Source organism: Eupeodes corollae, chromosome 1 (assembly GCF_945859685.1).
Source record: "Eupeodes corollae chromosome 1, idEupCoro1.1, whole genome shotgun sequence".
Classification (NCBI taxonomy): domain Eukaryota; kingdom Metazoa; phylum Arthropoda; class Insecta; order Diptera; family Syrphidae; genus Eupeodes; species Eupeodes corollae.
The window spans coordinates 77,009,840-77,037,574 of record NC_079147.1 but is presented as its reverse complement, the minus strand read 5'-3'; the positions used below and the strand labels follow the sequence as shown (position 1 = coordinate 77,037,574).

Sequence of the window (27,735 nt, the reverse complement as noted above, 5' to 3'; positions counted from 1 at the left end):
GTAAGGACGTTGTTAAAAGCACCTTCTATGTCTAGGAAGGTGGCAAGAGTAAATTCATTATAATGGATTGTTTGTTCTACAGTACGCACTACCTCATGGAGGGCAGTCTCCGTAGATTTGCCCTTAAGATAAGCATGCTGAGAGCTTTCGAGAGGTCGTCCAACTAGGATTTCTCTAATATGGTAATCAATAATGCGCTCCAAGGTTTTAAGCACAAAAGATGTTAAGCTTATTGGTCTGAAATCCTTCGCGGATTCGTGACCTCGCCTACCCACTTTCGGGATAAAAACTACTTTGACCTGTCTCCACGACATGGGCACATGTTTGAGATGGAGACATCCCTTAAAAATTTGTTCCAGCCATGGAGCTGCCACATCATGCAACTTTTGAAGCATAACTGGCAGTATGCCATCCATGCCTGGGGATTTATATGGAGAAAAAGTATTGATGACCCACAAAATATTTTCTCTGGTTATAACGGAATTGACTTGCTCTGTGGTTTCAAGCGATTCGGGGTGATCACTCTCGCAACCCGCAAAGTGCGTCTTCATCAGTAGCTCAAGAGATTCGGCTGGAGTGGCTGTCCAGGTTCTATCAGGCTTTTTTAGAAAAGAAGGATTACAATGTTCCTTCGATAAAACTTTGCTGAGCCTTGCGGAGTTCTTTATGTCTTCGATTGATTGACAGTATTCTCTCCAGCCTTGTCTTTTGGCTGACGACAGGGCTTGTTTGTAAATTTTAAGAGAGTCTTTATACGGTTGGTAAAACTTATGTTTGTGGCAGATATTGAAAATTGTCCTCGTCATTTTCCTAAGACTCGACAGTTCTTCATTCCACCATGAAAGAAGGGTTTTACGGCTATATTTAACTGGGCAAGAGACTCTAAGAGCTTTACTTATAGAAGTTTCAAAGGTTTTCACCTTTGATTCAAGGTCTCCTATCGATTCAGTGAGAGAAGAGTTCTTATAGTTTCGTGTTTAACCACTTCCGCAAAGGTCTCATCGTAATTTTCACCGAATTTTTGAGAAAATCCTCATGCAACAAGTCGGGCTTTATGAGTACTAATGCTTTCGTCTACATTTAGTTTGGTTTTAAATACCTATTTACAACTTACTGTTCTTCTTTCAGACGGCAGATCTGTAAGTGTCCAAACTTAAAGCTCGTTCATTGACTTGATTTCCTCTTGTGCAGCTTCAGTCCATTTGCGCTTCTCGGCAAGTGGTAAACACAATACTTTATAACAGGATTCTGGTTCTTTCGAGATACTAACTAGAGCTTTGTACGACAGACGTATTGGAGGAATGCCTTTATTTGAACACTTCGAAATTCGGATTTCCTGACTTTCTGTCTGATCTTGAATGTCGTCACCCCCTTGGGCTACTGACTCTTCTATAACGAGGGGCTACTATTCTTCAAATACTTGCTCCTCTTCAATGACAAGCGAGTCATTAAATGAGATGCTTTTGTCTATTCCCAGTCTTATTGAAATATTCTGAATTCTCTTTCGGAGAAGTATCTTGCGTTTCATAATTGTGTACAGTTCTGGATTCTTGGCTTTTTGTGGGTTGCTGATTCTTGGGTTCATTTTCGATAATTTTCAAAGATCTGGATATCCAAACTCTATTAGATTTTGGATCAAGTATACGATATCCTTTTGAGTTGAGATCGTATCCAACAAGAATGCCTTCTTCTTCCTTGTCATCCCACTTCTTCTTCTTCTGTTTTGGAACAAAGGTAAACGATTTGGATCAGATCAGGTTTCTCCCCATTTAACAACCCAATTGGAGTCTTCTCAAAACTTTTACTGGGTAGCCTATTCTGCAAATAGGCTCCTGTTGACACGGCTTCTTCCCAGAAACGATTTGGAAGATTTGCATCAAGTAACATACACTTCGCTGCTTCAGTTAGGGTTTGGTTCTTGTGTTCTGCTACACCGTTTTGCTGTGGTGTGTATGGAACCGCGTACTGATGATGTATTCCTTTCCTCTTCGGAAATTCTTCCAAGTCTTTAGATACGTATTCCTTTCCATTGTCGGATCGCAGAATGCAAGGTTTTCTACCAAACTTGTTGAACATAGCTGCGACATAACCCTTTATAGCACCAGCTACCTCATCTTTCGACTTTAGCAAATGCACCTGTGTAACCAGAAAAATCGTCAATCAGTGTTAAAAAATATCGGTTACTTCTTGGAGTTGATGTCTGTATAGGACCACACAGATCAGAATGTATCAACTGTAATGATTGGTTTTCTCTATTTTGTCTCACAGGAAACTTATACTGTGTCAGCTTGACTTTGATGCAATGTTCGCAAGTGATCTTCTCAGTACATTTCCTCAAATGAATTCCAGTGCAAGATCTTCCTTCACAAGTCTCTCAATAGCTACTGGATCTCTATGTACAAGTCGACGATGCTACTGATGAATACACAATGAATTTATAGGACAGTTTCCAGCTTGTAAAGACTGTAACTTCGCTTTGCTACAGCAATCATTCGGGATCCATTGCAGATTTGACAAACATTTTGCTCGAAAATGACTATGACCTTGATTTGCTATTCGTTGTACCGAAAGCAATCCTCCATCAAGCTCAGGAACAAATAAGACTTCTTTGAGAAATATCTTCTGGTTATTGCCATTAGGTACTAGGCAATTTAACCAGCCATATCCGATTCCTGAAGACATCACCGACGAGTCATTAGCATTTTGAATCGAATCAAAGAAGTTTTTATCGTTGGTCATATGGTCAATATACCACCCACCGCACTCAGCTCGTACTTCAGTACAAACTTCAAATGAGAGAAACTTCAAACGAGAGAAAATCTTTATTGCTGATGCTGTCATGTGATGTTGATGCAACAGATGACTTCGCATGCTTCCCATTTTGTAAAGTTGACTTGTATTTGTAGCAGTCCGCTTTAACATGTCCTATTTTGTTACAATAAAAGCACGTTCTTGCTTCTTTTACATCCGTCTTCTTCGGTTTTGTAGACTTTTGATTTCTTCTTTGGTTAGACGACATAGCAAATTCATTTTCATTTTTGTCATCATTGCTTTCAAAACGTCTTTGATATTCGTCTAACATCTTACCAGTGACATATTCAATTGTTAAGTCTGCCTCATCTCGACCTTCGAGTGCAGTAACAAGCCCAGAGTAAGACTCTGGTAGACTCACCAACAAAACTGCAACAACTTCATCTTCCTTTGAAGGTTTTCCAGAAGCTCTCAACAAACCTACAACCTTAAGAATAGCATGTATATGGTCACTCATCTTACCACTAGTATAATGGATGCCATATAATTTTCTTCTTAAGTAGAGGCGACTTCCAAAAGTTGACCTCTCGTATTTCTTAGAGAAAACTTCTCAAATACTAAACGCATCTTCTAGATGAGCAATGTGCATCAATTGACCATCCTCTACGCTCAACGTTAAATATGCTTTCGCTTTATTATTATTCTTCGTCCATTCATCATTGATTTCTGCTAGTTTAGTTTTGCTAACAACATCCCATTATAAAGACAGCTTAAATGTTTGTCTTCCAGAAAATATAATTTCCTCCATTTAAAAGAGAAACATTCGCTTTCAAGTGCATCATAAGATTTGCAGATTATACTTTTGAAATGTTGAAAATAATTAGCAATTATTATTTGTGCCACGATGCTGGGCCAATAATCTATTGAAAGTATCCTCTTCAATATATATTTCCTTTAAAAATAAAAACAAGGACTCCTTTATATTGAAGAGGATACTTTTAATATATCTATTCACGAAGTTTGCAGCTTTCTTGGAATAGATGAAGTAACCTTCCAGGTGCTGCACCTATAAAGAAGCATAGATTCGACATTTGTGCGAAACAGTCGTAGCTTTGTTCTTAAGCTGATAGAATTATTCCTCCAAAATTTTCGACATCATACCGAACGCCGCTTTTGCTTTGCCGATGCGGCAGATGACGTCTTGTTCGGTCCCGCCTTCGATGGCGACGATACTTTCAAGGTATTGAAAGCTCTCCACCTTTTCCACCGTTTGCGAGGAAATATTTATTTGAAAGGAAGGTTGTGTTTTAAGGCTCATCATTTTTGTTTTGCAGGAATTAATTTTCAGCCCCACAACTTCTGCTTCTCTCTCCACACTTGTTTTCATTTGATGGAGATCCATGATCCTGTGAGAGAGTAAGCAAACATCGTCCGCGTAACCCAAGGGCTTTAAATAGGATGTCAAAGTCCATTGGATCTCTCCGCTACCAACAAAAACAATATTGGCGGCAGAATACAGCCCTGTCTGACTCCGCTTCGGATTTCAAAATCATCTGACAACCAACCATCGTGTAGAACCTGGATTCACCATATATTGCTTTAATAATAGCATTTAGTTCTTCTGAGATGCCTCTCCTCCGTAAAGCTAACTAGATATACTCCCGGTTGACGGTATCAAAGGCCTTCTCGAAGTCGATGAACAGCAGGTGTAGTGGTGATTGATATTCTACGCACTGTGCAATAATAATAATGATCCGCAGGGTTTTGATATAATCAATTCAGGATGATTCAGCGCGGAATCCTGCTTGTACGTCATCGTGTGTGGCCTCAACGTGTTCTCTGATGTGTTGTATAATGACTTTTGCTACTATTTTGGTAGAACGCAAATTCCTCTCCAGTTTTCGCACTTTGTTAGATCTCCTTTTTTTAGGGAGCTTGACGATAATTCCCTTCTTCCACTCATGGGGGAAGCTTTCGGTGTTCCAGGCTTCTTTTATGAACGGATGAAGCAGTTCGCTTAATGACTTTGCCGCTGCTTGTAATAGCTCTGCGGGAATTCCATCTTACCGCTTTGTTGTTCTTAAGTGCTTTAATTGCGGCAACGATCTCATCTTTACTGGGAGGTACGGTGTGAATTGGGGGATTAGTTTGTTTAAGCGTTTCAGAAGGTATCGGCTGCACGTTGTTCGCAAACACTCGGTTTAAAACCGAGGAAAAGTGCTCTGTCCACCTTTTGACTTTCCCATCCACCGAACTTGTCACAGTACCGTCTACTTCTTTCACAAGGTCTTGCTTTGAGCGTTTGTATTTATAAAGGATGATTTTTTAAAAGCTATAGGAAAGTCTTTAAAAAAAAACACATACAATTCAAAAAAATGCTTGAAATCTTTATTTGAATCGAAAGTACGGTCCATATTTTAATGTTTGAAGATTATTTCATGCAAATGTTGACCTTGACTGCGCCTCAAATGATCCATCCGCTTAATCCGGCCGGTATCTCACGAATAAATGCTTCAATATTGTCTTCCAATACGTCAATTTAAGCGGGCTTGTCTGTATAGACATGAGCTTTAACAAATCCCCACAAAAAATAGTCTAAAGGCGTTACATCGCACGATCTAGTCGGCCAATTGACCGGTCCCAAACGTCAAATAAACTGTTCACCTAACTCGCCGTTCAATAAGTCCATTTTTGCGCGTGCTGTGTGGCATGTGGCACCGTCTTGTTGAAACCACATGTCATGCAAGTCAAGCTCTTGCATTTTGGGCTAAAAAAAAGTTGGATATCATCTCACAGTAGCGCTCACCATTCGCATTTACGTTACGATTCGCATCATCTTTAAAGAAGTATGGTCCAATGATGCCACCAGCCCATAAATCGCACCAAACTGACTTTTCTTGGATGCATTAGTAGCTCTTGCAATGCTTTTTTCTTATATTGACTCCAAAATCTACAATTCTGCTTATTTACGTACCCATTGAGACAAAAATGAGCTTCGTCACTGAACACTATTTTTTGGTAAAAAAGTAGACCTTCGACCAACTTTCCAAGAGCCCATTCACCAAAAATTTTACGTTGCAGTAGTTGGTTCGGCTTCAATTCTTGCCCCAGCTGTATTTTGAAAGGAATCACACCTAAATCCTTCCGTAAAGTGTTCCACATTGTTGAGTAACAGAGGCCCAATTGCTGCGAACCGCGACGAATCGATAATTGACTATACAGCTGCGATATTTTTGATGAAAAACGAGTTAAAAACAATAAACCGAGAAAATTCGGGAAGAAATAAAAAACTATGTTTATTCTTTGATAATCAGAAATAAAGTAAAGTATATATTTATTTTTATAATAAAAATAAATTACAAAGAAGAAGTGATTATTCACTCAGTGTTTAAAGCTAAGATTATAAACAAGTGTAAAGTATTCATTCTTTTTGAACAACACTTTCCCTGAATGAATAATAACAAAATTAAAGATAACTTAACTAATTAATCCTAATCGCTTAGCATCTACTATGTGCTTGGTAGATGGCAAAGCTTTAGTAAAAATATCGGCTAACATTTCCTTGGTTGGAATGTATTTCAAATTTATAATTTCATCTTGTATTTTTTCTCGAACAAATTTTGTTTTTGTTTCTACATGTTTGGTTCTGGCTGAATATGAGTTATTTTTCGCAAGTTGAATAGCGCTTTTATTATCACAATAAATAACCATTTGCTTGGAACATTCTGGAAACATTTCAGCCTCTAAACGTTTGAGCCACATTGATTCTTGTACAGCAGCAACCATAGCCATGAACTCCGACTCAGTTGTAGAAAGCGCCACAGTTGCTTGTCGTTTTGATGACCATGTAATTGCGGCACCTTGCATCGTAAAAACGTAACCTGTTGTTGACTTACGCTGATCGATGTCGCTTGCCCAGTCGGCATCGCAGAATCCTTGAATCTGGGTAGGTTCCTTCAAGTAGATAAGTTTCTTGTTTATAGTGCCTTTCAAATATCGAAAGACCCGCTTTATGGCCATCCAGTGAGCTTTCCCTGGATTGTTGCTGTACCTACTTAACAAATTGACTGCATAACTTATGTCCGGCCTAGTTGTTTGAGCGGCAAATAGCAGGGAACCAACAGCTTCCATGTATGGCACTTTGGACATCAATTGTTTTTCCTCTTCTGTAGTTGGGGACATTTTCAGCGATATCTTCTGATTCAAATCTAAAGGTGTCGATACTGGATTGCAATCGAACATTCCAAATCGCTTCAGAATTTCGGAAATATTTTGAGATTGGTCAATCCCAATTGTTCCAGCTGACCTATTTCGAGTAATGCGGATTCCTAAAACTGAAGATGCATCACCCAAGTCTTTCATTTCGAAGTTCTTCATTAAGATTTCTTTAACAGATAATTCTTGTCTTTCATCGTTGGAGAAAATCAGAACGTCATCTACGTAAACAGCAACGAAGATCATGCTGCTTTTGGAAACTTTATAATAGATGCATTGATCGGCATCAGAACGCTTTAGACCAGCCTCCAAGAGCACATCATTCAACTTTTCATTCCATACTCGACTGGACTGTTTTAATCCGTACAGAGATTTATTGAGCTTGCATACCTTTTTTGATCCATCACTGAAGTTATCTGGCTGTACCATAAAGATGTCTTCTTTTATGTCTCCATTCAAAAAAGCAGTAACAGCATCCATCTGACAAATATTGAGGTCATATTTTTAATGCAATCGCAATTAAGAAACGAATCGACGAGTATCTAGCCACAGGTGAAAAAGTTTCTTGATAGTCGATGCCTTTTTTTTTGGGAGCAGCCTTTAACTACCAAACGAGCTTTATACCTTAATACATCGCCATTCACATCTCGCTTCGTTTTAAATACCCATTTGCATTTGATGGGATGTTTGTCTTTGGGTAGGTCTACTAAATTCCATGTGTGATTCAAATGGAGAGAATCAAATTCGGTTTCCATTGCCTTTTGCCACATAGGTGCTTCAGGACGTGACAAAGCATCTTCAATAGTTTCCGGGTCATTTTCTTCAATCTTAACATTGAAACTTGCCTGATATTTTGGATTTGGCTTAGGAACTCGATCGGACCTACGAACAGGAACAACATCTTCTTCAATTAAACCAGTTGTAACTTCAACATCATCATCGATATGTATTGTGTCTTCGGTTTCGTTTTCGGTTTCAATGGAACTCATGTCGCCTTCATCAGTTTCATAATTGCTGACATCGCTTTCTTCACAATGAATTTTAGATAAGGAAATAGCATTCGATTCACGCTCAATTGCCGGTTCTTGTTCATGGTTTCCCTCAGAATCGGCATTTGGTTCATTAAAGTTTTCCAAAAATGAAACAAAAGGGTTAGTTGTACTTTCTTTATCTTCAATTACCTTTTCACTCCAAGAATTCTCAAAGAAAACAACATCGCGGCTCACAACAACTTTTTGTGTTACCATATTGAATAGACGATAAGCCTTCGATTCAGTGCTGAATCCAAGCAAAATACATTCTGCAGATTTGGCATCTAGTTTCTTTCTTTTTTCACTTGGGATATGCACCATAGCCTTGCAACCAAACACACGTAACATTTTTAAATCTGGTTTGACTTTTGACCATAATTCTTCAGGTGTTTTCGACTTTTCACCTCTGCAAGGGATTCGATTTAAAATATATGCTGCGGTTGATGCTGCTTCTGCCCAAAAACGTTTTTCAAGATTAGCATCAAACAACATGCATCTTATTCGTTCAATAATGCTTCGATTGATCCTTTCCGCAACTCCGTTCTGTTGAGGGGTGTAAGGGGCTGATTTTTGGTGTTGAATGCCACATCCAGATAGATATTTTTGAAACTTTGAATTACAATATTCCATACCGTTGTCAGTACGCAAAACTTTAATTTTCTTTCCACTTTGATTTTCAACGAGAGCCTTGAACGTTAGAAACGTCTCGAAAACTTCGGACTTCTGCTTCAATGGATAAAGATATAGCTTTCGAATTGGTCCACAGACATCAGAGTGAATCAACTCCAAAACTTCTTTCGCACGGATACCAGTTGACTTGAAAGGTTCTCTTGTGTGCTTCCCCTTGATGCATATTACACATTTTTCATCCATCTTTCCGCCGATTGATACACCAGTGACTGCATTCTTCAATTTCATCAAATTGTCTTCACAAATGTGCGCCATTCGACGGTGCCATAGATTCGTTTCATTCTGTGCAAGCAACGCAACAAAATTGTTCAGCGGTGATGGTTTGGGTATAATGCAATTTAAACGATACATATTGTTAACTAGAGATGCCGATGCTACAACCTCTTTATGTTCATTTAAAATCTTGCAACAATTTTTTTCAAAACGTACTGTTTTGCCATTTTTGACTAATTGGCTCACAGAAATCAAATTTGCGCATAAATTTGGAACATATTGTACATCGTAAACGGTAGCATTCGTTTTCTTCTTACCATCTACAAGAGTCAAATTAACATCCCCTATACCTTCTACCGCCAGCTTTGCATTATTGGCAACAATAATTTCTTTGTGGGTTGGTGACCTAAGATTCTTCATTAATGACTTGCACATCGTCATATGTGCTGATGCTCCAGAATCTACAAACCATGCTCGTTCTGAGACTTCATTCTTGGCTAAAAAAGATGAAAACATGGCAATTTCATTCGATTTATTTCTTACTCTTTTCTTATTTGGACACTGTCTTGCGAAATGACCAATTTCTCCACAGGTGTGGCATCTGAACTTCTGTTGTGGCTTATGTTTTTGTTGCTTATACTTTGGTTTCACAAACATGGCGCTGTCAGTTGATTTCGGATTGTATTTAACTTCTTGCAATAATAGAGTCTTGACAGCATCACAAGTTAGTATTTTTGTAGAGTTTTCAACAGCCATAACCAAGGGTTTATAATCTGCAGGCAACCCTGCCAACATCAACGACGCAACAACTTCGTCATCAATTTTTAGTCCAGCCTTTTTCACCTTTAATGACGTCATAACCATCTTGTTCACGTAGTCTTCCATGGAATCACACTCGTTCAACTTCAATTCAACAAGTTGTTTCAGCAAATCCACCTTCCTACTAAGACCAGTATCTTCAAACGCATTTGTGAGGCTATCCCATGCACTTTTAGCTGATAAAGCATCCGCTATGTACGAATAGTTTTGGGTTTCAAGCAACAAAATAAGCTCAGACTTCGCTTTCAGATCAGTTGCTATTTGAACAGGTAGCTGCAGCGTCCAGTTCATTCTCAAAGCAATCCCATAATCCTCTGATTACCAAATATGATTTGGCCGCAATCTTCCAAACATCAAAATTTTCTCGTCCCTTCAGTTTTTCTACGGACACAGCATTTGAAGCCATGATCAGTTTTTATTTCGAATTAAAATTTAAATTTAAAAACAAAACAAATATCTTGCGGGACCTGGGCCCATAACCTGATGAAAAACGAGTTAAAAACAATAAACCGAGAAAATTCGGGAAGAAATAAAAAACTATGTTTATTCTTTGATAATCAGAAATAAAGTAAAGTATATATTTATTTTTATAATAAAAATAAATTACAAAGAAGAAGTGATTATTCACTCAGTGTTTAAAGCTAAGATTATAAACAAGTGTAAAGTATTCATTCTTTTAGAACAACAATTTTCTTCAGTTCGCACTCTACGTAAGCGTGTTGGTGGTTTAATGGGTTTAATTTCCAACAATGTTAATTTGGTGCGAATAGCCGCTTTAGTGGATCGATTAAACTGACCATACAATGGAATAAGCGAGCGATGAACTTCATTTTGATAATAAAATTCAATAATTTGCAAGCGTTGTTCGTTTGTAAGGCGATTCATTGTTAAATTATAGACCAAACAGAAGATGTTTGACAAAGAAACGAAACCCGAAACGTGCGTCAGCTGTTTAAACCAGTGTTGTCACAAAGATAATTGCTAAAAAATAACCCTTTATTTTGTAATTTACATATTAAAATATAATTATTATTATTTTTCTAATTTACATTTCAAATGACAATAAGTAACAAACCTGTAATGTATTAAGGACTTTTGTTATACACTCTCTCTCTCATACTGATTACAAAGTGTGCAACGATCGCTAACCTAGTACGATGGGGCCTTAAGTAAAGTCTGACCAGTAATCCTCTAAGGTTAGGTTAGGTTAAAGTAGCTGTTAATGATAAAATCGGACACACTTAGGCCAGTTTAATGGAACATTGTGATCCCACATGAATCTTGAGGCTTCCTCTTAAGCTCAATGGAACCAGTTTGAGTCCCTTACGAAACGTGAGAGGCTGATAATGCTGATATGATTTAGATCGTTAAGATCGTTATAGAAGAATTCTCCTAGGTAACTCTTGCGTTTTTGAGCTAGAGCAGGGCATGTACAGAGAAGTTAAAGAACTGTTTCCTCCTCTTCCTCGTCCATACAGCTTCTGTAAAAGTCATTTGAGAATACGCCTAACCGCGTGGCGTTCTTTCCTATTAGACAGTGTGCGGTTATGACACCTATTATCGAGCTTATATACGATCTGCTTAGAGATAACAATCAGTGTTGGCCAGATGATTTTTGTGACCTGACACGAGATGATGTTGTTCCACCTGGTGCCTGCCCTGCTCACAGCGTCTTGCATTAGCAACAGTTTCCAAGTAGCGATTGGTATGCCAGTGTGTGCCAAACGTGGGCTGCACTGTTCCGTTCCTGGCGAGTTCATCTGCCTTACAGTTACCTGGAATGTCTCTATGGCATGGCGCGGCACCCAGCAAAGGTGAATATTAAACTGTTGTGCCATCTCCATTACAGATGATCGATAGTTATGGACTGTTATATAGTTTGTAGACACAGAGTCCAGGTAATTTGATAAGCCAGGACAAGACTTCTTTTATCCCCAAAAGTTCCGCCTGGAACACGCTTCAATGATTGGGAAGGCGGAATGAGAGACTAAACTTCAGTCATTCAGAGTACACTCCTTCACCAACCCCCTCTTTCGTTTTGAACCATCTGTACAAAAACGGATTGACTCATCTTCCAGGAATGTCCTATCCTCCCAGCTGGAAGGTATAGAAATCTGGAAGTTTCTGCCGAACTGCAGTAGTGGGATGGTATAATCTGTGTTCTTTGAAATCCACTGCGACGAAGCTTTGTGGCGAATAGGAGAGCTTGCAAGAGGTTTTAGGTAGAGTGAGGTGTCCAGTGCCGCAGCGATCCGCTTATACATAAGAAAGCTGAACGTTGGACTTTATTTAATGTGTCGCGGTTTATAGCTTTCTCTAAAAAAGTCCACCGTATTGCCACACCGTACATTAAAATCGGTCTAATTTCCGATGTATATACCCAATTCCGATGTATATACTTTGCAAGAAAAGAGAGCTAGAGTATCTTTTTTAACTCTTTCCTGTACGTTGCGTTTCCAACTTAGTTTTTTTTATCTAAGACAAGACCCAGGTATTTAGCCTCATCTGAGAATTTTAATTGGATTCCTTTAATATAGGGGGGGTACATCCATGGACTTTTGTATTTTCTCGAAAATAAGATTAAGTCGGTTTTGTATTTTTAAGAGAGGATCTTATATGCAATGTTAAGGAGACTGATGCCTCTGTAGTTGGCGCAATTTAAAGGGTCTCCTTTTTTATGTATCGGGAAAACTATGCTAAGATTCTACTCATCGGGTATGTTTTCTCCCGACCATATTTTGCCAGATGAGTTGGTGCATACTCCCTACCAAGTCATCGCCTGCTGCTCTAAATAGTTTGGCACCGATGCCGTCAGCTCCAGCAGCTTTGTTTGACTTCAGTTTAGATATATCTATCTTCACTTCGTAGAGGAGGTCGGGTAGGCGAAATTGTTGATCTACGTCGCCGAGGTTGAGTGGTTCTATCTCCTTACAGCGAAATTCGGGTCGTCATCGCCGTTATTGGAAAAGTGGTCCTTTCATATTCTCAACATAGACTGCGGTTCTACTACGATGTTCCCCTGATCGTCCTTACAGGCTTCGGTTTGTGCCTGGTACCCTCAGGAGGTTTTTTTACCTTTTTATAAAATTTAGTAACCTCATTCCCTGTGTGACATTCGTTTATGTCCTCGATCGCGTGCTTCTCATGCTCTCTTTTTTTCCATCTAAGAAGCCGGTGTTCCTCTATTCTCTTCTGCTCGGAGAGCTCGCGAGCAGCTCTGGTCCTCCTGTCCAGCGCCGTTTTGTTAGCCTGTTGTTTCGCTGCGTGCGCTTGCCGGCATTCGTCGTCAAATTAAGGGTTACGCTGTGGTGGCCGTGTGAAACCTAGCACTTCAGATGTGGCATCTCTGATAGCTGCCACTGGTTTTCAATGCTCAATGCAGGCAGCATAGGACTCCTTAAGATGTTATTAGAGACTCGATCGGAAAAGGACATGGCAGTCTCTTGCGATTGTAGCCGTCTAACGTCGAATATTCTCTCAGTACTTTCTTGTTTTGGCTTGGATCGGGATATCCGTAGCCGTACCTTGGCTACAACGAGGTAGTGGTCCAAATCAATGTTGGCCCCTCGGAATGTTCGGATATCCTGTATACTTGAGAAGTGTCGTGCGTCGATCGCAATGTGGTCAATCTGTTTGATAGTTGATTAATAGGGAGTCCCCTTTTGGATATCAAGATGTGTGAACTGCGTACTAAACGGTGATTTTTTAAGAGCTTGAGAACTTTAAAAAAAAAAAACGCATAAAATTTGCAAAATCTCATCGATTCTTTATTTGAAACGTTAGATTGGTCCATGACATTTTCTTTTTGAAGATAAATTCATTGACCGCGGCTGCGTCTTAGGTGGTCCATTCGGAAAATCCAATTTTGGGTAACTTTTTCGAGCATTTCGGCTTGAATAGCCCGAATTTCTTCGGAAATGTTGTCTTCCAAAGCTGGAATAGTTGCTGGCTTATTTGTGTAGAGTTTAGACTTGACGTAGCCCCACAAAAAATAGTCTAAAGGCGCCAATTTTTCTACGGCCCATTCACTGAAAATTCGACGTTGTGGCAGATCGTTCGGCTTCAGTTCTTGCACGAGCTGTATTTTTTATTTTATTTTTTTATTCACAGTTATACACCAAGATCTTTGCGTAAAATCTTCCATGTGGTCGAATAACACAAACCCAATTGCTGCGAAAGGCGACGAATCGACATTTCACGGTCTTCAGCAACACTCTCAGAAACAGACGCAATATTCTCTTCTGTACGCATTCGTGTGGTTGGTTTAATGTCCAATAAAGTAAACTGAGTGCGAAACTTGGTCACAATCGCATTAATTGTTTGCTCACTTGGTCGATTATGCAGACCATAAATCGGACGTAAAGCGCGAAACACATTTCGAACCGAACATTGATTTTGGTAATAAAATTCAATGATTTGCAAGCGTTGATCGTTAGTTAGTCTATTCATGATGAAATGTCAAAGCATACTGAGCATCTTTCTCTTTGACACCATGTCTGAAATCCCGCGTGATCTGTCAAATACTAATGCATGAAAATCCTAACCTCAAAAATCACCCTTTAGCTACCAGAACGTCTCGCCCCGCAGAGAAATTCCGTTGTCGGAGGTGGTGTCGTAGGCTGTATCTGCCGATTGTGCCAACAAAGATGTTTTCTCCTCCTAGCTTGACTTTAAAATCTCCTAAGACAATTTTAATGTCCTAGCCAGGACATTGCTCATATGTCTTGTTCAAGAGCTCGGAGAATATGTCGTTGGTGTCTTCATCTTTCTCCTCTGTTGGGACATGCGCGCATAGTAGGCTTGAATGCACATGTCTACCATTTTTTTGTTTAGGTATTTATTTAATTTCATGCTACCGGTTATATTCTTTAACGTTCTTTATTTGATTTGCTCCTTTGCTCCATAGAACCATCTCTCGGAATACCATTGTTTTTGACTTATATATATTCACAGTCGAATTTCAATCAGAGCAGTAGTAATGTAATTTACTAATTGCCAAATGGAATGAATCGGGAGACATAAGGGTCTTAATCTAGAGTCCATCGTGAGGGATTACACAAGTTATTACTTTTTGAAGATCTTCAATATTAAGAGCAAAAGCTGATGGGCTTTGCTTACATCCTTGTTTTTATCCTTGTTTTAATCCTACTGATAAAACCGGTCCGATAAACTTACCCCAATCAATACTGCGTTCAGAGTTCGGCTGTAAATGCCTTCAAATATGTTACCAAACTTTATTGACTATACAGTTTATACATTAGGGCTCTTCTGTTAATTGGAGTCAAATGCTACTTGAAAATACACAAAGAAAACAAGGCTTTTGCGTCGATATATTTCTGCAATGTTTGTCAGTCTGAAGATATGATCTACCGCGTATCTTTTATAAATTGCGGGTAATCCAACACACATTCTTTTCTTTTGAATTTGATGGGTCTTAATAACTCAGAGCCTGTATTAGATTTTCATTAACGACTGGTTTTGGCGGTCATAAAGCAATCTTTTTAACACGGGCGTCGTCGTATAGTTTGGAGTTCGTGAAAATTGGATCCTTGCATCGCATTCTGTGGCGTAGAACAAGGTGTTTGATGAAATGTCTGCTTACAAACATTTCTTACTTACTTAAAGTGGTTTCAGTCTGGAACCGACCTGGCCCTCAACCAACATGCGTCTCAGCTTACTGTCTCGAATTTTGCGTCACCCGAATCGCAGTCTTCCTTTACTCTGTGTGCCTCGGGATTGAATTCGAAGACATGCCGTGTTGGAGAGTTGATGCCCATTAGCTTCACATTGTATTTTCTACTCCAAACTCCATTTATGCAGACGGGATGCAAATTCACCCATAAAATTTGTCTCTCGAAAAATAATAAGAAGTTTTCTTCTTGCCTTGACAAAGCCCAAGGCGAACCAATGAGTATCTTATATAGAGTGACTTTAGGTAGACAGCAACAACGCCATGTCCTTATTTTCTTAGCTTTAAATTAATGTAATTTCATTATAGAAATAAAGAATTTAATCTAATCTAATCTAATCAACCACACCATCGATCCATAAAACAAAACAGAACGTAAAACGGCTCTGTGCGTCCACAAAATCATCTTCGATTGAAGGCCAAAAGTTTTCATACAGGCGTAAAAGGCATTGCAGAACATTTTTAAGAAGGGTTTTCCAATATTTAAAAAAAATAATGAATTGTTCAAAAAAATCTGTGTTTATTATGAATTAAAACTGTATAAGAATTTATATTTTTTTCTAGAGATAGTAACTTCCTATTTGATTAAAAATGTATAATTTTTATTGATATATTTTAAACTCCAAACAGGTCGAATTTCGAAGCCAACTTCTACCAAAAATGACGCCGGAAAATCACCTAAAGGCAGTGAAAATGATTTGCGTCCCAGCAGCAAGATGAATAAAGACGAAGATATCTCTAACCACAGCGACGACGAAGGAAATATAATGCCACGTGAAACGTTGCCAGATAATAATTTTGATGCACCACCAATTCATAAAACTTCTGGTAACCTCCTAAAAACCGAATCTGAGTCTCTAGATCCAATGGAGCAGAACAATTTCCTTGGTAAACCAGATGATAAACAAGCTGATACCCAAAGCCAAAATGAAGATAAACAAGGATTCAATTTTGATGCTTTCCTCAACGAGGATTCTTTAAATAATTTATTACTTTTGGGCGAACAAAGTGGTGGAGGAGAAAAAGAAGCCGGATCACGTTTTAGTCGTTGGTTTGGTCAACAAGCTGATAATAATTCATCAAAGACCACCACAAATGGCGACACCCCCAAGCCAGAAGAAAACATTGTTTCCGCAATGCTCGAAGAGAAACCCCAACTGACTTCTGTGAATTTATCAAACCAAAGTAATACTCTGATGGAATTTCTACAACGAGGTAAAATGAACAAACAACTCGCACCAGGTCGGCCCAATTCGCATTTGAGTCTCGAAGAGCTTGAAGCAAGAATGCGCAAGGTTGGCACAGATGATGTTCCAATGATTAAGGAACAGCCAGATCCAATGAAAATGCATGATAACCCTTTGAATCAATTCCTTGCAAATAACAATGTACTTCAACATCAGCAGCAACAGCAACACCAACAACAACAGCTACAGCAACAAGTCAAGCCGCCAAATGCTCCTGACGATGGACATCCCATCCACCACCCACAACATATCCCGATATTTCCATCCCATCCAATTGGTCATAATCTAGTGCAGCAACAACAGACCCAAGACATGGATGCATTTAAGAAGCTCCTCGAGCAAATAACTCCGGCAGGAAAGCCTCCCACCAATATAAAGCAAACAATTGCTCCACTCCAACAACAACAGCAACAAATGCATCGCCCTCCACCTCCTCCAGCTCTGTCAATGCCTCCGCCACCACATTTCATGAAAAACGATGAACTCACTAAGTTTATTCATCAACAGCAGCAGCAACAAGTTCAGCATGGACCACAGCTTGGTGCTAATATCAATCAACAACAACAACAGCAACAACCACAACCAAACGATCACGCTATGTTCTTAGCACCTCAACAACGATTCGAAGCTCAATTACTCCTCCAAGGATTGTCTCGCGGTGAAGTCACCCAAAGTGCGCTGGGACAGCAACTTGCAAACCCCAACATATCGCCACGTCGAAAAGAGGTCCTAGTGGCTGTTCTAAAGGAGACGTCGCGAGACACTTCTCCAAATGTCATTATGCCACCTGGCCCACAAATAATGTCGCCAGTTCTTGGTGGCCAAGGTCATACTAACTTGAATATTCCATCACAACCGCCACCACTCATCATCCCTGGGCCCCCTATCAATCATCCCATTCAGCCTATTCCATCGCCACGTGAGTTGCAGTATCACACACAATCGATCATGCAAAATGCTTTGATTAAAAAGAAATTGGAGGAACAACAAGAGAACTTTAGGCGTCGCCGTCAAGAAATACAAAAACAACAACAGCAGCAACAACAACAACAGCAACAACAAGTGCAGCATAAACCCCCATCACAAGGTGATGGCAATGATTTTGGAAATATCAATGCATCACAGCAACAACAACAACAGCAACAATATTCTCAAAACCAACAACATGCTAAGACCCAACAGCAACAGCGCCATGTTAATTCACCTACTCCTTTGGCTTTTACCCCAACATCTGTGCTGAGGAAGATGACTGCTGAGAAAGATTCAGTCGGTGGTGTATTTCATGCCGCTTCTTCATCCAACAACGTCACCAGAACCGCCAACACTTCTCCATTGATGGTTGCCACCAATTCTGGACCTGGTAATTCAAATTCCAACAAGCCAATGCATTCGCTTCTGATGCATTTCCAACAACAACAGCAGCAGCAGCAACAGCAAACCAATGCATCTCAAAACCAACCACGTATGATTTTGGGCATAGGCAGTCACTCCCAGCAACAGCAACAACAAGGCATGCCCATCCTTTCTGGCCCACCCATTCAGCAGCAACAGCAACATCAAGACAATTCCAGATTAAACCAGAATCTTCGCAACAACAATCCCATGAAGTGGACAGGACCAGGGGCCACAATTGTAAACCAAGTTCCAACAAATAAGCCAATGGGACGACCAATTCTCAAGGGAAATCTAACACAGCAAATGCCAAACGCCGGTTTGAATCCAATCCACCAGCAACAACCACCAACTCCACAAATGGCATTCGCTTCGAAGATAGAATTCCAGCAAATTCAACAACAGCGTGCCGCCAACAACCAACAACAGCAGCAACTAGGTCACTCCCAGCAACAGCAACAACAACAACAGCAGCAAAAGCAACAGCAACCACTTTCAATGCCTCCACAGCAACAGCAGCAGCAACAACAACAATCTCAGAACATTATCATGACACAATTGTATCAACAGCGCGCTGCCTTGCAACGAGTTCAACAATACCAATTCGATCAACTCCACCAGCAGCAACAGCAACAGCAGCAACAACAAATGAACCTAATCCAAAACAACGGCAACCGCCCAGACCGTAGCGGCAACAATGCCATTCAATCCGCCTGCGGCAACATCATCAACTACCAACGCGATGGTGGTCTATCTCCAACCAGCAACCAGTTGGCTCGATGGTTCTCACCTGAGCTCCTGGCACAAGCCTCCGCTGGCAAGTTACCACTTTTGAACATGAACCAGGCCTTGAGTTTGGAAGAATTTGAGAAAAGCATACAACATTCCTCAACGGCTGCGAATAATTAAAAATTAAACGATTAAAAAACAAAAAAAAAACAAAGCAAAACAAAAATTCAACGGTAGTACTTTTCAAACATAAATAACAGTAATATTTATAGAAACATATTTTGGCAAAACATTATTATTATTATTATTATTTTATTCTTTGCAAGAAAATGTTTCCTCAATATTAAAACAAACAAAAAAAAAAAACAAGAAAAGAAAAAATTGTTAATTAAAAAAAACAAAAACAAAAGAAAAATAAAAATAAAAATATTTAATTAAAATAGTCACAAAATACGCTAGTAAGTGTATTTTTCATTGAGAAACCTAATTCAAGGCGCCAATTAAAGCCCAACATGATTTTTAGGTAGTTTTGAAAAATTATATATATTATATAGCTATAAACTGTCTTCGAAAGAATTTCTCTTCATTACATTTATATATTTTTTTTGTCTTTTTATTTTGTATTTCTTTCTTTTTTTATATTATTTTCTTTTAATTTAAAATTTAAAAAATAAAAAAACATATATATTCAATTATAACTAAAACAAATAAAATAGAAATAAAAAAAATAAAAATTTAAAATACATTTTAATCGGATAATTGGGGAATCATTTTAAGTTCATTTTATTTTAGAATTCATATACAAAAAAAAAAAACAAAAAAACAAAAAGAACAGCAAAAAAGAATAACATTTAAGTTTGTTAAGACTAAGGAAGTATAATTATTAGATTTTAAGTGAATAAATAAACATAAAAAACTTACTGCTTACATATTTGTGTTAGTTGTGTTTATTTATGATGGAGAGGAGATTTTCTTAAAGCCTTAATTAGGGTTAACGAATTAAAATTGTTTTAATCAATTATCTGGGCGTGGATAGTCCAACTAGAGGAGTACTGAGATAACATAAATTTTTACAGTCATGTTTTGATCAAAACGACAAAGTTTAAAGGAAATTTAATTGTTTGTAATAAGTGTGGTAAAGCATGCCACATTCGTGTGGTTCGGATCAATATGAATCTCTTTACTTTGTAGTCAGACTGAATTTGAGGGTATACTATTGAGCCTTCCTAAGGACAAATACAGTCCCTGGCCATATTATTAGACGCACTGCAGAATTTTTATAATTTTAATTTTTAACGTTCAAAGTTAGAGAAACAAAGTTTTGCTTATTAGACTTTTGCTTGTGGTTCTATTTTCTTTATGTTTTATTTTAATATGTTGCATTATAAATGCATAATGTCAAAGTATTGGCAACAGAGCGTAAACAAGTACAGAATTCTTGCAGTTGAATTTTTTTATTCTGGATGTTCTTGTGACTTTAAAAGCTTTGTGTGCTTATTAACGGTATTCAATTGCATTGTTTTTTTTGTGTGCTTTTTTTATTGTTATTGAAAAACATTTTTGGCAAAACAAAAATAATAAATAGTAAAATTTAAACCATGGGTAAGAGAGGAGACCTGTCACCAAGTAAAAGAGCTGAAGTAAAATGTTTGGTCTCGTAAAGTGGGCGTGTCTGAGGGTAGCGTGAGACGGATTAAGAAAAAAATGAAATGTGATGAAGATTTAAGCCCAAAAAGAAAGAACAGATGCGGAAGAAAGCCAATTTTCACATTAAGGTCTGAAAGATATGTTAAGAAAATTTGCGTGGAAAACAGGTTTGCAACCACAAAAATGGTACGAACTAAATTGGAAGAAGCTAATATTAAAACTTCGGAGCGCACCGTACGCAGAAAATTAAAAGATTTGGGTTTTAGAGCCCTCAGACCAGCCAAAAAGGCAAAGTTAACAACTGCAATGAAGAAAAAGCGTCTGAATTGGGTTAAAAAGTTCCGAAATAAGGATGTGGACTACTGGAGATAGGTAATTTGATACTAAATTTATATAAACAATAAAATAAATACAATTATTCATAATTATTGTCCTAAGAATTTTTAATTCTTTTTTGTGTTTTAGATAGGTGTGCTTCAGCGATGAAAGCACTTTTGATATCTTGGTCAATAAAACTCAGTTTGTTCGTCGACGCCGTGGAGAAAAATTTCATCCCGATTGCGTCGTTCAAACTGTGAAGCACCCTACCAAAGTGATGATCTGGTCAGTCATCAGCGGCAAAGGTACGGGACGTCTGTACATGGTGAATGCGATAATGCGACAAGACCAGTACAAAGTCTTGCGGAATCGTTTGGTGCCGCAGATCAAAAAATGGTTCCCGAATGGAAAACCATACATTTTTATGCAAGATGAAGCTCCATGCCACACAGCCCGGTCCATAAAAACTTATTTGAGGGAAGAAAACATCCCTCTTTTGGACTGGCCGGGAAACAGCCCTGATATGAACCCAATAGAAAACGTGTGGGAGCAGATGAAAAGGGAACTGGCTAAAGATGCGGTCACAACAAGAACTAAGCTTATTGAAAGAGTAATGTGTGGAATCACCACCCACAAATCCAGGAAACAATTAAATCATGCATTGACAGTATGCCGCGCAGAATTGAGGCTCTTATTAAAGCAAAAGGAGGTTCAACAAAATATTGAAAAAATTACAAAAAAAACTGAAAATATTAATAAAAAAAAATCTACAAATATGTTGTTTTATTTTTATAAAAAAGTAGGAAATAGTTTATATTCTACATACAAAATAATTTAAATGCATTACAATATTTGAAAATCTGATTAAAATAGCTTAAAATTGAGATTTTGCATAAAATATGAAGTGCGTCTAATAATATGGCCAGGGACTGTAGTTTTAAATTGCTTAAGTTAAGGAACGCTATTTTATTTATTTATTTATCTACAAGCAATATTACAACACTAAAAGAGTCAATTAAAATATGAATTACAATAATGTTAAACAATGCGTTATACTTTTTAATATTAAGTTTTAGGCAGTTAACCATGTTGAGAAAGAACCAAGTTGTGACTGAATGTGTTCGCAAATCAACCCGTACTTTTCACTTTAAAAATAGTTTCAGATCATCAGCATATAAAAGACATTCAATATATTCGGTGACCTATGTAGATAATGTCGTGAGAAAAGAAGAGGCCCAAAGTGAATATCTTGTGGGACAGCAGATGCGCAATTAGTTTTGTTTGAACATGTCTTACCTATTTTTACTTTCTGTGTCCTGAGTAAGATCACGTCAAGAGGTCCCCCCTTTTTCCACTTGATTATTAAATTCAGGTATGAATATTTGTTTATGAAGCATTTACTGTGAACAGGACCGGAATTAGAAGGGCCCTACAACAGAGACTTTGGAACATTTTTGTATCAAATTCCAAATAGTAAACCTCTTTTCCTTTCATATGCATTTTTTGTTGTTGTTTACCTTTACCTACATACGTGATTATTTAATTATATTAATCTTAAATAACAGAAAACATTGATCTATATTTGTTCACTCCAATCAGGTAATCAGAGAAATATCACAATCTCAAATGGCGCTGATAAGAAGTGGCAAATACAAGGGGAAGCTGGCTCTTATTTTGGAGAAAAATCATTTATTGGCGTTAGTACCTTGTTTTGGTCATTCTCTGAATTTAGTGCGAAAGGCAGTTGCTAATTCTTGTCCATCGGCTGTTCAAATCTTTGATTTAGTGCAGAATTTGTACACGTTTTTCACAACCAGTACAGGCACCGAATTCTGATTGAGAAATTATCGGAGAAGAGAAGCGGCCAGTTTTTAACTTCCCATAGGAAGTTATTGTAATGGGTCCGATTTGTCAAATTGAAAATTTTGACATTTCTCGACGTTTCAAGGTCCCTAGAGTCGAAATAAGAGATTTTTAGAAAGATGTCTGTGAGTGCGTTAGTAAATCCGTACGTCGTACGTTCGCGACGTTTTTTTCGTCGTCCATAGCTCAAGAACCAGAAGAGATATCGATTTCAAATAAATTTTGTTGTACAGATAATAAGGCAGAAAGATGCAGAAAGGGCTCTCAAGAAAATTGCGTGTGTGGTTTTTTTTACCATAGCAGTTTGAAAAAAAGGTCAAAATTTTGGTTAACCCTAAATATCTTACGAACCAAAAATGCTAGAGACTTGAATTAAATTTTATATAACAAACTGTAACGTGATACCCAACAGGTATATTTTTTAAAAAAAATTAATATAATGTTTTTTTTTATAAATCAATAAAACTGAAAAAAAAATTTGTGACCCCTAAAATTTTACGACTGAAATATGATTTCATCTCTAAAACAATTTTGCGCAACGAAGAATAATGTTTTTGACATCTGATAAAATTTTGAAAAAAATCTAATTGATAGTTTTTTTTTATAAAAAACGAAAATCTAAAAAAAAAACATTACTCAAAGTTCGTAAAAATTGAATATCGATTCAAATATCTTTTCAAAAACTTGAAATTTAGGTTTCAAGCTTATTTTATCTTATAAGAAATATTGTTTTCAACATTTTGAAAAATGTTGTGAAAAATCGTATTGACAGTTTTTTTTACAAAAAATTAAAACATAAAAAAAAATGTATTAAAGTTGGTAAAAATTGATTTTCGACTCAAATATCTTTTCAAAACTTTGAGATAATAGCTTCTTACTAATTTTTTTTTATAAGAAATATTGTTTTTAATATTAGGATACATTTTGAGAAAAATCGAATTGACAGTTTAAAAAAAAAAAATAAAAACCTAAAAAAAAATTTATAAAAGTTGGTAAAAATTGATTTTCGACTCAAATATCTCTTCAAAAATTTGAAATATTGGCTTCAAAATAATTTTATCTTATAAGAAATATTGTTTTCAACATTTGGTAATTTTTTTTAAAAATTCGAATTGACAGTTTCTTACAAAAAAATAAAACTCTAAAAAAAAACAATACTAAAACTTGGTCAAAATTTACTTTCGGCTCAAATAGTTTTTCAAAAATGAAAAATATTACCTTCAAACTTATTTTATTTCACAGAAAATATTGTTTTCAATATTCAGTAATTTTTATATAAAAATCTAACAGTCCGTTTTTTTCATAAAAAATAAAATCTACAAAAAATAGTTCGCAAATTTGGTAAAAATTGATACGAATACATATAGACAAACTTTTAAGCAAGACAAATCGACAGACGGGATGGGAAGTTATCAGTGTGGGTCGCATCCCAGCCTCTTTTTAGTCTTGAAAAAGATCAGCGACACTCGGTGCTGTTGTCGAGCTGATACTACGAAAGCCTTAGTCAACGGCTATTTGGAAATCGAAGAAGCTCTAACCAGCACATCTTCCAATAAAAAGCAAAAAGACATCGTGAGGAATGAAGTAGTACCCCTTCTACAAAAAATGAGTTGTCTCGAAACCGCTTTGTTTGCAACATTTTGGAACGATAGCTTGAAGCTATTCAACTCTACAAACAAGATGTTGCAAAAACCGAAAATGATTCTTGAATTGGCAATGCGTGCACTTGAATCATTGAAATCATTCGTGAAATCCAAACGAAATAATTTTGATAAATACGAGTAGCAGCCAAAAAAATATCCCATACTGGTGAATACGTACAATCACGAGAAATATGAGGTTAAATCCACTCGATTAAGGAAAAGCACAAGACGCAAATCTGTCACATAAGGACAAATACAAAGTATCCGCCTTTATCCTAGTGATTGACTAGCTATCCGTTTCTTTTACTGAAAGATTGCAGTTCGAATCACACCGAGAAGATGGATGCTAAAAATTTGCACGCTGCAGCAGAGGCATTGGTGAAAGTGTATCCGGATGATTTAGAGCCTAGTCTTGGGAATGAATTGGTTCAACTTGTGTCTTTGATTGACTCATACAAAAAGGAAAAGGACTATGGAACAGATCAATCGCCGGAACTATTTTACTAACAAATTCTCGAAAATCAAAATTTCAGAGTTACATTCGCAAACCTCGAAATTGCATTGAGAATATTTTTGGTTTTGATGGAAACAAATTGCAATGGAGGGCGCTCATTTTCAAAAATGAAAATTATAAAACAAAGGCTTCAAGCCACGATGGGACTAAAAAGTCTATCGAAGCATTCTCTGCTGAGCATTGAAATCTATTTGCTCCGAGAACAATTTTTCCGCGAAAAAAGCTCGAAAGGTTTTGTTGGTTAACCCTAAAATTTAATTTCAGATAATTCTTTTTGCCGTTTGTTCAATAAAGGAATCTACTTGGTTTCACAATAAATTATTTATTAAAGAACTCGAGTGAAAAAAGGTTTACTTTATTTTGAAAATAATTTTAGGCGAGGAGGCCTACGCTCCTTTAATGCCCCGGGGCATCTGGACCTCTAAATACGACCCAGACTGTGAACAATTAATCCCCAGAACATTTTTATTTTAACAACATTTCTTTTGTTAATGAAGATTTGTATGACTTTTAATTACAAAATTAATAAAGCTATTAAAGATATTTTAATGAAACTTCCAGGATTTAAAGTTTAATAGTTGTACTTTGATAAGATATATGAAAATTTAAATTATTTTTTATTTTCATATTGTTAATTAATTTTTTAGTTAACAAATGAAAATTTTAATGTTTTCTATCTTACAAAACAATTTTTTTTTCTCGATATTATGCATTAATCATTTAAGTAATATAAAAATATAAATTATTTATGACGGACAGTGAGCGATGTTGGCACTTACCCTTTATTTTACTCAGTAATTCTTTATTTTTTTTTAATAAAAATAATGTTGTTTAATGGACAATTTTACTAAAACACATAATATAAAATTAATTAATAATTTTGGCTCAACTTTCCATTACCGCAGCACGAATTTATACTCGCGGTTTTTTTTATTCGATAGATATGTGCAAATAAATAATAACTATAGCAATTTTAGAGCGAGGAAACATTTATTTCTATTTTTAATTAATTTTTAAAGTTCACTTTTTTCCATACAAAACACTCAAAAATGGTTGATTTTGACATTTCTTCCCTTTTTTTGTTCAGTGTTGCCCTACTTGTTTTTTTTTTCTTGGTAATTTCTTTTATTTTAGTGCTTAAATGGAAAAGTATTTTTCATATACCCAAACTCGCACCCACCCCAAATCCTATAGTGACCCCAACCAGGGGGGTTGCAATTAAAAAAAACTTGTTTTAGGCTCAAAAAATGCAATACAAAAAAAGTAGGGTTAAGTCCGAAAAAGAAAATATTTTTTTTTTATGACTTAAAGTTGTTTCCTCGCCCTAATATTTAAAACATGTTCTATTGAGACCCCTACCTAACTGTACAAAAAAAATCAGAAGGAAATTCGTGCTGCGGTAATGGAAAGTCGCCCCATAATTTTTTTTATTATTAAATAAACGAAGATATCAAAATTTTAGCAGTATTCTATTATTTTATTTATGTTACAAATGGTACTTATTATAATATTGTCAATTTTCTATGAATAAATGTAAGCTTTACTAGTTATCCAGCGTTACTCTATTGTTAGACAAAAAAATTATGTTCGGTTATTTCCATTTAACTGTAGTGTTTAACGGTTTTTGTTTATCTAAATTTAGTAGGGGAGATCTGCTTAAGATGACATAGTCGACAAGACGACATAGTCGCATTTTCTCAGTAACCATAAGCCTAACTGTTCTTTTAAACACGCCAAAACATGCAGTTTTAAAATATCAGTTTCTCAATTATTGTTGCTTTCTTCAGTTGGCAAGAGTGTTTCTACAGGAGCAGACAGAAGAATTTTGCTCACGAAAATTGTTTTTCACTAAAAAGTTCTATCGAGTATAATTCCCGTTAAAGTAAGTACAATGTTGTGTCTGAAGTGTTTTATGAATACAGTTATTTGTGTTTTATGAAGTTTTTGTGTTATTTAAGTGCCAGATTGTGTAGTTTTTGTGCCTTTAACATTGAAACCATTTTCGATCGTGTCGGGCAAGATGACATGGCGCTCGTCGTCCAAAAACAAATTCAAAATTAATTTAGAATTTTTTTTATTTCAGTATGCCAGCAAATTACAAAAGGAAATCAACCAGGCTTTCTTGGTAAAAAAAGAAAACATGGATAAGGGCATTGAAGATGTCAAAAACAAAAAGTGTGGCTGGCTTTTTGCCGCTAAAAAGTATGAAATGCCACAAGCCACTTCAAAGGCATTCCAAAAAACATGGGGCGCTTCAAACCAACGTTTAACGAAGAAATCGAAAAGCAGTTGGTTCAGCACTTATTGGATTTCGAGAATCGTTTCTTCGGTTTTACGACAACTGAAGTCAGAAAATTAGCATTTGAATTTGCTGAAAAACTTAAAATAAAACACACATTCGATAAGAGGTCCCAAATGGCTACTTGGGACTGGCTGGATGGTTTTAGATCCCGGAACCCAAAACTGACTTAAAGATCACCTGAGCCAACTTCTGCTGCGATTGCAAAGGCTTTAAATAAGCCATAGGTGATGAAGTTTTTTGAACTACTAAGTTCGTTAATCACTGAAATACCGCCCCAACGAATATATAATATGGATGAATCTGGACTAAGCACAGTTCAAAAGCCACCCAAAATCTTTGCGCTCAAGGGAAAAAAAACAAGTTGGTGCCTTAACCAGCTCCAAAAGAAGCCAACATGCCACTGTCGTAGTCTGCGCAGGTGCAACTGGAAACCTTGTTCCTCCAGCTTTGATATTCCCTCGTAAAAATCACAAACTGGAATAATTTGATGGTGCACCAGCTGGATCACTAGAGCTGTGCTATGAAAGCGGATATATGGTGGGTGAACTATTTTGCAAGTGGATGGAACATTTTGTGAAGTTCACTGATTGCAGCCTTCAAAATAAAGTTCTCCTTATTCTTGATGGCCATTGAAACCAAAAAAATCTCCAGGCATTGGAATATGCCAAAGCA

The 27,735-nt window shown here is 37.0% G+C and overlaps 1 protein-coding gene across 1 annotated transcript in view; it reads left to right on the top strand.

The window, feature by feature from the left end:
• Positions 1–19,703, top strand: part of LOC129953883 (eukaryotic translation initiation factor 4E transporter) — a 28,723-nt gene extending 9,020 nt beyond the window's left edge. Inside the window, exon 3 of the mRNA XM_056067409.1 lies at positions 16,039–19,703. Within this exon, the coding sequence (XP_055923384.1) occupies positions 16,039–18,956 (2,918 nt within the window). The 3' untranslated portion in view covers positions 18,957–19,703. The remainder of the gene's footprint in view (positions 1–16,038) is intronic.
• The last annotated feature ends 8,032 nt before the right edge of the window (positions 19,704–27,735 follow it).